Raw genomic sequence first — 13794 nt, forward strand, 5'->3', positions numbered from 1 at the left:
CATCTCTAATTGTTGCTTCTCGTACGTGTTTTCTTAAAATGAGGTACGCGGCCCAAGACAAGCATGGTTCAGGTCAGACTTTGGTCGTTTATAGAGGTGTGCGTTGCGACCAAACCCATAGTCGGGACGACAATTTGGTCGGGTCACTCTTTCCGGCCCATACTAAGTCTCAGTCTTATCTGTTTGACCGAAAAAGTTTTGATCTGTTTTTTCTGAAACTTTTCTTGGCACGGCTGAAATAATACTTTTGAGGTTCTTTACCTCTATAGATCTATAGAGAGTAAATATTAATTGAGTTCGCCCAAATACAAGTTTTAGAACGCTATTAGGACTGCTCAAAACTAAAAAGAAATCTAAGTCAAGCCAAGAACCGATCTGCAAAAAAAAATGAATGCTGAATTGTTTTTTTTGTAAGGAGCGGCTGATTTTAGGCAACCCGCAACATATTGTAGACGATTAAGTGAACAGACCGTTTTGTCTCCCAAACATGTGTTAGTCTTTGAATTGATGGATCTTCTATTGAAAAATAGTCTAACCCGTTTCAGTTGATTTTTAAGACCAAATTGTGACAATTAAAACTAAAAATTTTTCAAGTTGCCTGTACAAGTTTAGGTTTCTTTGGTCTGGAACCGGGCCTGGTTTGAGTGTGTTCAATCTGGCCCTGTGTGACAATGACAAATGCGTGTGAAGCAAAGCCAAGAATAAAATTAGGATTAATATGCGGGTACTGCGAACCAGCTGCCAATCATTTTAACCTGTTGAAAATAGTGAATGATTTTCTTTTCCAGACGAAGTGGCTCATCAGATCAAAGACTCGAATTCCGTTGTGATATTTACTCAAACTGACAAAGCGTACGTGGACAAGTGTGTGAAGGCTGCCTATGACAATGATAGCAATCTCCTAGAGAGCGAAGACCCTCAACCAGTCCCTACAAATGTTAAGGTAAGCTGGAACTTTATTGTGCCTCACAAAGTTGAAACAATCGGCGGTTCAAAAACACTGGCCACATGCTCATTTGCATGCTATGCTCTATTGCAGGTTTTGTCGTTTTTAGAACTTTCGATTATCTCAACTTTACGGGACAGACAATTAAATGAGCAACTAAAAGTAGATCATACAAAAGATGGCATTGAAATAGCTTAACAAAACGCTCTACTTGTTCAACGCAAACTTGGCTGGGAAGATCACGTTTAAAGGAATAAAAAGTCAACCTCCCGGGTCACAATTTCTTAGTAGTCATAGAGGGATCATATATCATGTCATACAAATCATACACAGTTTCCTAGATACATCGGTTGGTATATGACCTGTTTTATATCATTTATGATCTTTGTATGACTACTAAGAAATCATATATGATCCCTCCATGACTACTAGAAACGTACAACAAAAAAATCAATTTTACGCAAAACAAACACTTTGACGCGTATGCGGACAAATGTGACACAAGTTTTAATTAGCATAATATTCATCTCTTGGAATTCTTTGATAATTACTTAAGAAACGACCCAGCAACCAATTTTCGTCGGGAACCTTCTTATCGTTAAATTTGGATTTTGTAAATTGCCTCCTCAATCTGTATTTAATAATGCGAGGGCCTTTCGTGCAATTAGTTATCCGGAGGTTGGTGGCAGAGCACATCAGCGCTGAATTAGTCTAGAGGCGTTCTGTTTTCTGAATGATCCGTACTCTGTTCATGTCCCAATTTACACCGGAGAGTCTTCATTTTGAGTAAAATTTGATGCTTGAAAAATAAAATGTTCAGCTTAACTACCGCCAACAATGTGCTTTATATGCGATTCGAATTTCTGCGACGGGTACTTGTAGCATTTAATTTGCGTAACAAGTCGTAGCCACTAAGCTAAATGAGCTTTGTGCTATTTGGTAAAAAGATTTTGTATACTACTATAGTAATTACCAGTTATAAGTTACAAAACTATGCCATTATTCTGCCCAGGCTTAATTTTGCGGAATGAGTTATCTTCAGACTATACAAAATAGATTTAGCCTTGGAGATCTCTATGACATCAATATAATCATTATGATGAAAAACTGCACATGAAAAAAATTAAAAGATTCTGGAAATAATTGTACTTCTCGAGAAAAAAAACAAGTTTCAAAGTTTGATCTCTTCCGTATCCGAATCACTTACAGTTATCCAATTTTATTTCAAAGTCTTCACTTCGACAGTTTTTTATTAGATGATAGCCATCTGTGGAGCGATTATTGATGATCTCTTTGTTCTTTTTGACTCAAAGAGTTCGGCTTCTATGGGTGCACTGTCTTTTTTTGTTAAGATCTGTTTAACTGTTTTTGAAGCCAGATAAGAATTGCGACTAGGCGTTGTGAATTCGACGCCTGGATTTAAAATTAGGTAGTGAAACCAAACTTCATATTGGCGACTCTTCTCATACTAGTAAAAAACATACGTGTAAAGTAAGTAATAAGAACAATCAATTAAAGCTATTTCCAATTGACAAAGTTTTCTCTGCAAAAAAAAATGCGTACAATATACATAATTATCATATCTTCCACCTTGTTGATTTTCAAGACACCTACTAGCAAAAAAAATGATGACCACCATCTTAGGAAATTTTCACTTTGTCGGCAATAAAAACAGAAACAGAATTAGACAAAAACTGCGTACAAGATGAATTTGATTTTGAATTTAACCAGAACAGCAATATGATTATGTAAAATAATAGATGTTACTGCCTTGTTGGCATCCCAAAGAGACTTATGTCTCATCGAGTGGGTAACCCACAAGCATATTGGAGGAGACCTAACGCATGTCAAAAAAACATATCTATTAAATTTTGATTTTCAAAAATGTAAACGAACGTAAAATTTTTCGTCAAAAAATTTAACTGATGGCGGTTTGTTTTAGCTATATTCTCTGGGAATAGGTTTTTTCAGCTGCTTAATTGTGAGCCAAGCTGAGCTGTCGTTGTAAAGATTTTCTTCCTGTTTCTTTATGATATCATTTGCTTGGTAAAATTCCTTTAGTTTTATTCCGAGTTACTCGTCTAGCAAGAAGTTCTTTGTTATAAAGAAGTTAATGAACAGATTTGTCTGCCAGTTGCAAAAAAAGTTATCAAAATTTTTTGGATACATACAGTTGAAATTTGTTGAGCAAATTGAATTTGCTAGTAATTGATTAAACTGAATCAAAATTCTGTTTTAGAAAAATTGCTCGAAAAAATTTCTTTTGCAGATTGAAAATTTTGTTCAGGTTTGTTTTAGTTGTAAAGCCATAAACAATAAGACCATAAGTTATTACAGACTTGGCATAGCTTTCATAGAAAAGTAGTAACTGATTTTTTGTAAAATAGTATCTTGCTTTGTACGATACTCCGCAAAATTTGCTCATCTGTTTCGCTATTTTTTCTACATGAGATTTGTATTTCAGTTTGTGGTCTATAGTGATGCCTATGTAAGTAATTTTTTTACAATTAGTACACTTTCACCTAGAAAATCTTTGTTCAAGTCTTCGCTTCTTCCGAAATTCTTGATTTTTTGTAAAATATTATCTTGCTTTGTACGAAACTCCGCAAAACTTGCTCATCTGCTTCGCTATTTTTTCGACATGAGATTTGTATTTCAGTTTGTGGTCTATAGTGATGCCTAAGTAAGTAACTTTTTTTACAATTTGTACACTTTCACCTAGAAAATCTTTGTTCAAGTCTTCGCTTCTTCCGAAATTCTTGAAGCTGCTTCTTTGTCATCAATTGTCAATTTGTGCTCTTTAAACCATCACATTGTTTCCTTAACTTCATTATAGAAAAAACTAGCGTTCTGCTTTGTAGCAGAGTGAATTGTAGTATATTCTGCAAACAGACTGCTTTTGATTGACTTACAACCTTTCGGAAGATCATTAATGTATAATAGGAAAAACAGTGAACCCAATACTGACCCCTGCGAGCGCCATAGTTTAATTTGGAATTTTTGTCCAACAGAAATATTGTATTCAACGTACTGGTGGCGGTTCTCGAGAAAACACTTCATTAAATTCAAAAAATTCCCTCGGAAACCGTACTTTTCGAGTTTTTTAATCATTGTTTTATGGCATATGGTAACCAATGCTTTTCTCAGATCAATGAAACATGATAAACCTTTTAAGCATTGGTCTGAGATCAAAGCGTTTTTGCACAATTTTCCTTGATTTCATCCCAAATTGATTTTCATTGATTATTTCAAACTTTTTAATGAAATGCATCATACTATTAAATGAAAGTTTTTCAAACACTTTCGACAACGAACTTCAGAGACTGATGGGTCAGCAACAACTTTGACACATTTTTGAACAACGGTTTTATATTCGCCAATTTCCATTCGGAATGAAAGTAACCAAGGTTAATACATTATTTAAACAATTCTGTTAGTGGATGTGAAAAGAGTGAGATGGAAATTTTTAAAATTTTGTTACTTATACCATCATGACCAGATGATGCTTTGTATTTCAGTAACCTAATAGAAACTGAAAAAACATATATCAGTTTCATTGAAATTTGAAACTATTGTTTTGCCTATGCCAGCAAAACAATCATTGAAAATTGGGGTTGATGTTCAATTCGACTTTTTGTCAGTGCAAAATTCAATGAACGCACAAATAAGGTTTTTGTTCGTTTTGTCTCTCTTTTTAGTAAGATTATCATAATAGCACACACATGTTTTTTTATAGCTTTGGTTGCAAAGTTGCGTTGTTGCCGATACTTTACTGTTTTCTTCTGAAGGATTTTCCAACCAATATTTGAAAGCCTTGTTTTTTTATCATGTTATTCTCTTGATTTGTCGTCCATTGAGACTTGCCGTTATTTATTAAGGTTCTTAAAGTTGCAAATTTTTCAATACAATCAAGAATGATTTCTGTTAATTCTTTGATTTGTCCATCCACAATGTTTTGTTTCCAATTTTTGTTTATTTCATGATTTAAAAAAACAAATAAATAAAATTTTTTTTATTATCCGTCAATTTAATAAGCTCTCTGTACAAAGTTTTTGTGACACATTTTTTTGCAGTACTGTTTTCAGCTCTGATCAAAAGAGCGTAATGGTCTGAAATATCAGTCCTAACCGTGTTACAAATAAAAAGAACTTATCACTGAAAATATGATCAATACATTTTCCGCTGTTTACGCGAGTTGCAAAATGGTTCTGAACATTTAAATTGAAAGACTTTAGCAAATTAAAAAATCTGCTATTGTGTGAGCCTAAAGAGTCAATGTTGAAATCTCCGCAGACAATGTGATCTCCTTTGAGATGATGAATAGTAGTCAAATATTTTAAAAAAGGTCTAAAAAACTCGAGATTGCTAATTTTGGTGATCGGTTAATGACAGTTATATTTTGTAGCTCATGTTTTAAATTAATTGTAATTGTTAAGCCTTCAATTTGATCAACAAAATCTTTCACAGGAAATTCAAAATTTTCATTAACAGAAAATGCGCATCCTCCACTTTTTTGGCCGCTTCTATTATGCGTTACTATATTAGAAAAACCATTGATTTTATTAGGTGAAATTGGGTTGTTATTTGTTAAACATGTCTCACAGAGTGCAATTACTAATGGTTTGTTGAGAAACTTTCTATGAAAGCGTTCAACTGGTCATGATGGCATCGCAACGATCTTGTATTCAAAAACAGTAAAAAAGCTTCCTTTACTTTTTCAAGCTCGTTCTCCTCCATATATACCCCGTTATACGTTTTCATCATCATTATCAAAACTAGACAAAAATTGTGGTGCAAAAAGGGTTTGTTGTTCGCAGTTTCAAGCATCACTCATCCCTCGTCATCAACAGGAGTATCAGAGATTGTATTGAAATTCATTTCGCTGGATTTTTTTGCTGTTTTCTTTCGATGAACTCAAAAGCCCTTTAACGTAATCCATAACTTTGTCACTGTCATCTGACATCAGGCGAATTTGTTGAATAATATCATTATCTGATACATGACTTATTTGTGCTCGTTTTCGTGCTGGTGTAGGCGGTGGTCTGTCCAATGATTCAAATTTGCCCGGAAATCTAAATAGCTTTTTCGGGATAAAATGTTCGCTTTGAAGTTGTGTTTTCTCAGTCCTGAGTATACATTTTTCTGCCTTCAAGTAAGCATCAACATCTTGCTTACCATTTAGTTTAATTGGTCGTACTTTCTCACCAACTTTTATCAAAACTTGTGGTTGACTGTTATTTGTCTGCATTCTGAGATCTTTTTTAAAAGCTTAATCTAATAAAAGTTTATCGACTTCCGTAAGCCTCTCTTCCAGCTGCACATTTTTCCCGTTCAAAGGATTTAAAAAGCCAGCAAGAAATTTTTCCGTCCCCAAATTTGATTTTTTTGACCGAAATATAGAAACTTAACTGTGATTGGGGGCGGCTCGTTGATGTCCACTATCCGTCCTAGTTCATGACAGGCCACTTGGTCCCCTGATGTAACTTCCACATGTAGCACCTTTCTTATAAACCCGATAACATCCGTGGTAACGTCCTTTTCTGACAAAAAAGGTAAATTTCGAAAAATAATAGTATCTTTCGAAGTATATCTTTCGACATCATTCACTTTTTCACTGAGGTATTCAATCTCATTTTGCAGTCGAATTAATTGCGCATCCTTTGTTTTTAAGTTTTCACATATCGTGGAGAGAAACTCTTTTACTTCTGGGTCAACGTTAGAACTCAATAGTTTATCCGTTAAAAGAGCAGTCGAAGTTATAAAGTTGTTCATTTTGATTTCCTAACAGATGCCTTAACGAGAGAGAGAAGCGACTGACCTTCAGCTTTGCATAACTTCGCAAAATTATTTCACGTTTTCACTTCGACAGTTTTTTTTAATAGATGATAGCCATCTGTGGAGCTATTATTGACGATCTCTTAGTTCTTTTTGACTCAATGAGTTCGGCTTCTATTGGTGCACTGTCTTTTTTTGATAAGATCTGCTTAACTGTTTTTGAAGCCAGATAAGACTCGCGACTATGCCTGGATTTACAAGTAGGTGGTGAAACCAAACTTCATGCTGGCAACTCGTCTCATACTATTAAAAAGGATACGTGTAAAACAAGTAATAAGAACGATCAATTAAAGCTATTTCCACTTGACAAAGTTTTCTGTGCAAACAAAAAGTGCGTACAATATACATACATCATTGTCATATCTTCAACCTTGTCGATAACCAAGACTTTTATTAGAACTCTTTATTGCTGATGTTTCGTAGGCGTAAACTCCTACTAGCAAAAAAATACGATCACTGTTTTAGGAAATTTTCACTCTGTCGGCTGAGAAAACGGAAACAGAAACAGACACAAAGGGAATCAAACTGAGTCACTACCTGGACTTATTAGCCAAAGATGAGGCAGAGTTCAACAGCTGTCTACCTTCGGTTTCCGTCGAGTGGAGAAAGGATCGCTGTTTCATTCCCTACTCCAGTGGGACAACTGGCTTGTCAAAAGGAGTAGCACTCACACACTATAATATGTACTACCAGATTCACCAGATATTGTGAGTGTGAATTATAAACCGATTATAACTGAGTCAATAATGAAACTGGTTGAGGCCTCGACTTTAAGAAAGGGGTGGGGTGAATAATGGAATCTTGACTTTATTTATTAAACTGTGAATATAGCGAGAAATATTGTGGGATCTTAGGGGGGGGGGATGATTTGTTGTTGTGGTGAACCAAATTTAATTAATAATTCGAAGCGGTGATTTTGAAATTTTCGTAGGAGATGCGACCTAGCGCAGTGAAAAATTGGACGGAACCGTTTTCATCCATATTTGCTGCAATTGCATCCGATTGTGACTACCAGGGCTGACCGGCTGAAAAATTGCCACAAAACGCATTACGACCAATCCTATCAAATCGATTATAATATCTTTTGTGATATAATGCCCAGGTCTAGGTACAGACTTATGAAAAGACAATGCTCGACCAATATATACTATGAAAAGACCATACTCGACTCATTTGAGCTATGAAAAGAATTTAGCTGGACTTTAAGACATTCTGGAATTTAGCTCGACCCGATTTTTCGCAAAAAGACTTTAGCTTAACACAAAATTTTACAAAATACTTTGGCTCCACCCAAAATTTATGCTGGATTTAAGCTCGACGCAAACAAAGTCGAGTTAAAGTCTTTTCATGGGTCCATCATTAGTCTTTTCTTGAGTCTGTTTTTTTGCCATTAGCATTTTACGTTGAATATTGCATATAACGTAGTCAGCATGTATGCTCCTTCACCTTTTACGATCGAAAAGAACCACAAATCCCCCAAAAACCTGCATTTTTTTTTTAAAAAAACTCATAATTTTGGAAGGGAAAACAAATTGAATAACGCTGAATTTTGTCATGCATAGTGGGACTAGGGCCAATACATTTAAGCTAGCTGGTTTCATTGAAGTAATGTGGTAATATACTCAAGCCGCAATAACTCTTTATCTTAAGATTTGACAAAATTCTAAAGGCTTTTGGCAGTTTTTCAACTGATTCTTAAGATGAGCTGCTCTGGTGCAAAGCTATTTAGTCTTGCTCCGGTTCTGCATGTGCATGTACAGAAGCACAAAAACCATAAAAAAAATTGAATTTTGAAAAAAAACAGAGTTATGAAATAACTAATTGTGAACCCATGAAAAGACCTTAACTCAACTTTGTTGGTTATGAAATGACTAATGATGGACCCATGAAAACACCTTAGCTGGAAAAGTGGTTTATTTTGTCATCATCAATTTTTTTTAACGAAATAATGTTTGTCATTTTTTGCTAATCGAATCAAGTTTTGTAGATTATCAAAATACGGATGCTCATTTTGGCATGAAATTCAGAATGTATTTTTTTATGTATGAAAAAAAATGAAGCGAACTCTAATTAGACAATGCTCTAGAGGCCTGGGGCGGGCCTTGCTTTCTTTACACTTGCATACCCGGATCATAGTAACATGGTATATCAGCGCTGAATCATAGTGTTTTTCAGTCAGTGTCTTTACTGTGAATCTATTATGATCATGTTTCTTTTTACTATGAAAAGTGGAAAAGTGTAAATTCACACAAAAAAAACAAACTCTGTTTAATGCAAAAACGGCATTTAATTCTTAAATTTAGCTTGAACTGTTCACAATTGTCTTTCAGCCTTTTTCTCTGATTAGAGCTCATATCATAGCATTATAAATTGTTACAGAAAAGAGACCTCCACTAACCTCTACTCAGAGAACGAAACCAACTGCATAATAGTTAATTTTTGATTGAATTTTGAAACTATTATGAAACTAAACTATGCTACTAAGCTATGAAAATGATTTATACAATTGAAGTATTTGTTTGGAGTTTGACGTGAACTGCTGTCATGCCCTCTGGCAAGTATTCTGTATACTGCTGTATTCTGCATTTCAACTGGATTTCAACTGTTTGAATGGATTAACTGGTTTTGCACTAGTTTTGCCTGTTAATTACCGGTTTTTGTCCGCAAAGCCTCTTGATTTTGCAAATTTCCCGAGGTTTTTAGGTATCATGTTTGTGCATTGTGCAAGATTTCAAATTTTGTTTCGAAAGTTTCATTATATATAATAATTTTTGTACGAACAGAGAAAGAAATCAAAACTGACTGTGCATTACAAATTCATGAGAAAAAAATGTTGTCTGAGCCTAATCTGCTTATTCGAGAAAAAAAACCATTAGAATGCTATGAAACAGTACTGATATACCTTTTTACTATCGATATATCATGAATCAGTACTGGTTTACTATGACAATAGGGCCGGGGTCCTATGCAAAAGGATTTCTCTTTGATGAAGTATAGCTCTTCAACATTTTTATTCATTATATGAACTTTAATTTCGGGCAGTGTTCGAAATTTTCTTAACCCATCGAAAAGTGATGCAGGAGCCTTCAATGAATCCAAACGGAAGAAACTTAAAAGTTATTAAAGATTTTAGCGTTTTTCGAGTTCCTGATGGGTTTTTCCGGCATTTTGCTGACCTTTTTGACACAAACCCGATTTTTTTAGCGTATTCCGGACGCCTTTTGAACGTTCTACAAGACTTCCAAAGTTTTGGTCAAACGTGTCAAGACTTAAGACTTGATTCAAGATGTGTAATACAGTACTGATTCAAGCCTTGCAATATCACTGATTCAACATACTGATTAAGACTTGACGTTAAGTCCGCGAAAACTGTGTAAGAATTTAGTGAACTTTTACCGTATTTCAGGGGTTTGGTGGACTTCCAATCGAAGGATGCGTTCTTTGCTATTCCGCCCCTGTACCACATCTACGGTGCCATAGTGTCTGGTCTCGTCTGTCCACTAAGAGGTCTCACAACTCTTCTTCAACAGAGATTCGACTTTGTTGGAATGCTCAAGGTTTGATTCTAACGTTTCCAACGTGACCGGATCCTCATTGTTCTTTTTTTAAAAAATATTACTAAGTAGTTATTAATACCCCTAGTTATTAATAGATGTAAAATCTTGCCAGAATCGTGCTAGAAATCTTGAAAGGGAATGCTTAGTTCTTGCAGTTTTCTTGCAAAAATCTTGCAAAATTTCAATTTTACATGTACATGCTTCATTTCATAACTCCCTCAATATTACTGATTATTCAACTAATTAGAGCGGTAGGTAATTAAGTTGATGCTGAACCATAGCTATTCGACATGCTAAATTTAATTTGAACTGTTAAAATATAAAATTAACAGAACATAGAATATAAATTATCGAAAGTAAATTAAATCATGAAAAAAAAACAAACGTACTGCATGGTGTAATATAGTGAAGGTCTCACTCTTAAGTGCTACAAAGATTGCAGTTTCATTTTTGTATATTATACTTTGGATTGTTTTTTGTTAAGTACATCCGATAAATTAAAAAAAAGAAGATTTTTGAAAGTCGAATAGCTCTAGCGTTCCCGTTCTCCATTTTATTTTGTTATTTATTCTTCCAATTAGGATAATTGCGACCCTTGACCCAGAAGAAAACAAGAGTTCAGGAAGAATTTAAGTATCGTTAATAAGAAAGAGCGTATCAAAATTTTAAACGAAATATTAAATTACAATATTTTCAGCATTGACCTCATTGAAGCGCATAAAAAATTTAAGAAACCATTCAGAAAATGTTTCGAATTGAATTTGTTTTTTTCACTACAAAAATTTTTATCAGAGCAAAAAGAGTACACACTCTGTTGTAAATATCAATCTGTTTTAGTTTTTTTCTTAAAAATTGTCCACCGATTCATATTTTGCACGCGAGATGGCGAAAGTTAAAATCACTACAATCATCTATAAAGGCAACCATTGACCTGAAAAACTCTTGTTTCAACGATGGCTGAAGCTGGCTCAAAATCTGGTTTTAAAGTATTTTTCCCAGCAAACTTGAAAATAAAAATTCAGTTTTCTTCTGCGAACCATTCTTCTGCATTTATGGTAAAACATGTATAACTTTTTCAGCGAGCGTGATTATGATAACCTTGAAAAAAATGTTTAAATGTTCAAATAATTCAATTTAATTTTAATTGATTGCAAGCATTTAAGGACTTCAACAAATGTATAACATCTAGTGATATCATCGACTTTAAGCCTTTAAGTTCATTGATTAGATCAAACAAACTCCATAAAAGAAAACATTTTAATGAGACCATGGATGTGAAAATGGATGTTAATACCAATGTTTTCTTTGGAAACATTTTGCGACAGAAAAAATTATCAATTTTTAACTACGGCGTGTAAATCATAGCTATTTTACGATCTGATTGGATAAATCGCTCAAATATCAAATTCGTTGCTCTTCTGAAATTTCTGAAATATCTCACACAAGATTTAGAAAAAGTCGACGCAGTAATTTTTGCATTTACAAAAACATTAGATTCTCCCGATTGAGCTGCAAAGATGCAGAATACCCAAAACTAACTGATTTAAGTAAACTGAACAATTATATATTTTATTAACTTGGCACACGGCTTGCAAAATAGTAGGACCTTTTCTGCTAGCCCACCTACCCGCTTAGTTTTGTACCCCCATTTATACATGTTTAAACATACTGTTAATTATAAGTCAGATTATTACTGAATATATTTGAAAAGTAAGTATTTATTAAAAGCCAGCATAGCTATGGTTTGAAAGAATTACGTATTTCAACAAAAATTTGTTGCATATAAGGTAGGCATCAATAAAAATTTCTGCATTAGTTCTTTTTTGGTGTTATCGGCTTCAATAGAGGCTCATTTTAATTTTTTTTTAAGAAATATTCTAAAAGTGCCTTTAATCTACCTACACACTCTTGTTTCAATGAGCTGCAAATATCGCTCTTACAATTCGAGCAAACTCAACTTTTTTGGAGGTGGTGGTGCTAAAATAATGGCTATAAAGGGCTGGGGGGCGCTAGCAATAATGATCCAAATATTACATTGTGCTTCTGAGTTTAGTCATTTTAATCAGAATAGCCAGACCTTCTGGTTAGATTACTGTCTTCTACAATAAAAAATAGAAAACATGCTCGAGTTAAAAGTGCTCTCTCTGCCTTAAAAAAGCAAATTAAACAATAGCAGCTGATAATTTTAAAAGAACTTAAATGCATAATTTTGCAAATTTTCGGATTTTGATAAAAAATTATTTTTTTTTTGACAAAAAACGGTTAATGTTTATTTAGGGAATTAGTGAATACCGTGTGACCAGATTAGCCCTAGTGCCCCCTATCATTCTGGCCTTGGCAAAACACCCTGTAGTCGAGAAGTATGACTTGACTTCAGTTGTTGAGATCATGTCTGGAGCAGCCCCAATGCCAGCTGAGCAGATCAAGGTTGCCTGCGATCGAGTGAACCCAAATGTCAAAATGACATTCACACAAGGTCTGTAAATTTCATTTCTAAAACTGATTTTCGGGAAATGTTTCCTTTTCCTTCCCGTGATTTGGAAAACTTTTGTGTTCATACCATGTGTGTTGTACAGACCATTTTTGTTTTGAACTGGAAGGTGTGTGTGTGTGTGTCTGTGTGTGTTGGGGGGAGGGGTATGTTGATTTCACGGACCAGCTCTGTAGTTATAATTTAATTGCCTAATGTACAATCTTTAAGGACTCAGAGTCTCATAATTAACGAGCTTGCGTCAAATTTATAACGAGCCATTGGTTTCTCAATGTCTTTACCATTAGCGGGCTATTTTTAGTAACCAGTTTTTGACTTTTTGTGAAATGAATGAATATTATCACACGGTTGTTATCGCCACCGAGAAGTTATCAAACTCCGAGGCGAAGCCGAGGTGTTATGATAACTTCGAGGGCAATAACAACCGTGTGATAATTTTTTTAATCAACACCTGTTGCGATAACAGCAGTTAAATAAACTGCCAGTGTAATAAATTTTAATGCCCGATCGACACTGGAAAAACACTTCAGCATTAGACTACGGGTTTCTCACACTCTTTTCTCGCCACTGTTACTAAGTAAACAGTGGCGAGAAAAGAGTGTGAGAAACTCGTAGTCTAATGATGGAAACAGTTTGATAAACTTGTAGTCTAAAAAAACGTGTGTGGTGTATGTGGTGCGTGTTGTGTGTGTGGCGTGGGTGGCGTATGTGCGGTGTGTGTGTGGTGTGTGTGTTGTGTGTGTGTGGTGTTTGTGTGGTGTGTGTGTGTGTGGTGTGCTGGTGAGTGTGTTATCTGTGGTGTGTGTGTATGCGTGCGTGTGTGCGTGTAAGTGTGTAAGTGGGTGTGTTTGTGTGGTGTGTGTGTGGTGTGTGTGTGTGTGTGGTGTGTGTGAGCGTGGTGTGTGTGGTGTGCTGGTGAGTGTGTGGTGTGTTTTCTGTGGTGTGTAAGTGTGTGTGTGTGTGTG

At 34.9% G+C, this 13794-nt stretch overlaps 1 protein-coding gene across 1 annotated transcript in view; it reads left to right on the top strand.

Annotated features, from left to right (window-relative positions):
* The window catches only part of LOC142334965 (uncharacterized), a 70576-nt gene that overhangs the window by 12490 nt on the left and 44292 nt on the right, over window positions 1-13794 (top strand). The window contains exons 3-6 of the mRNA XM_075383296.1: window positions 789-943; window positions 7247-7488; window positions 10188-10338; window positions 12616-12814. Of these exons, the coding sequence (XP_075239411.1) occupies window positions 789-943; window positions 7247-7488; window positions 10188-10338; window positions 12616-12814 (747 nt within the window). The remainder of the gene's footprint in view (window positions 1-788; window positions 944-7246; window positions 7489-10187; window positions 10339-12615; window positions 12815-13794) is intronic.

This window comes from Convolutriloba macropyga, chromosome 1 (genome assembly GCF_964194025.1).
Source record: "Convolutriloba macropyga chromosome 1, txConMacr16.3, whole genome shotgun sequence".
Taxonomy (NCBI): domain Eukaryota; kingdom Metazoa; phylum Xenacoelomorpha; order Acoela; family Convolutidae; genus Convolutriloba; species Convolutriloba macropyga.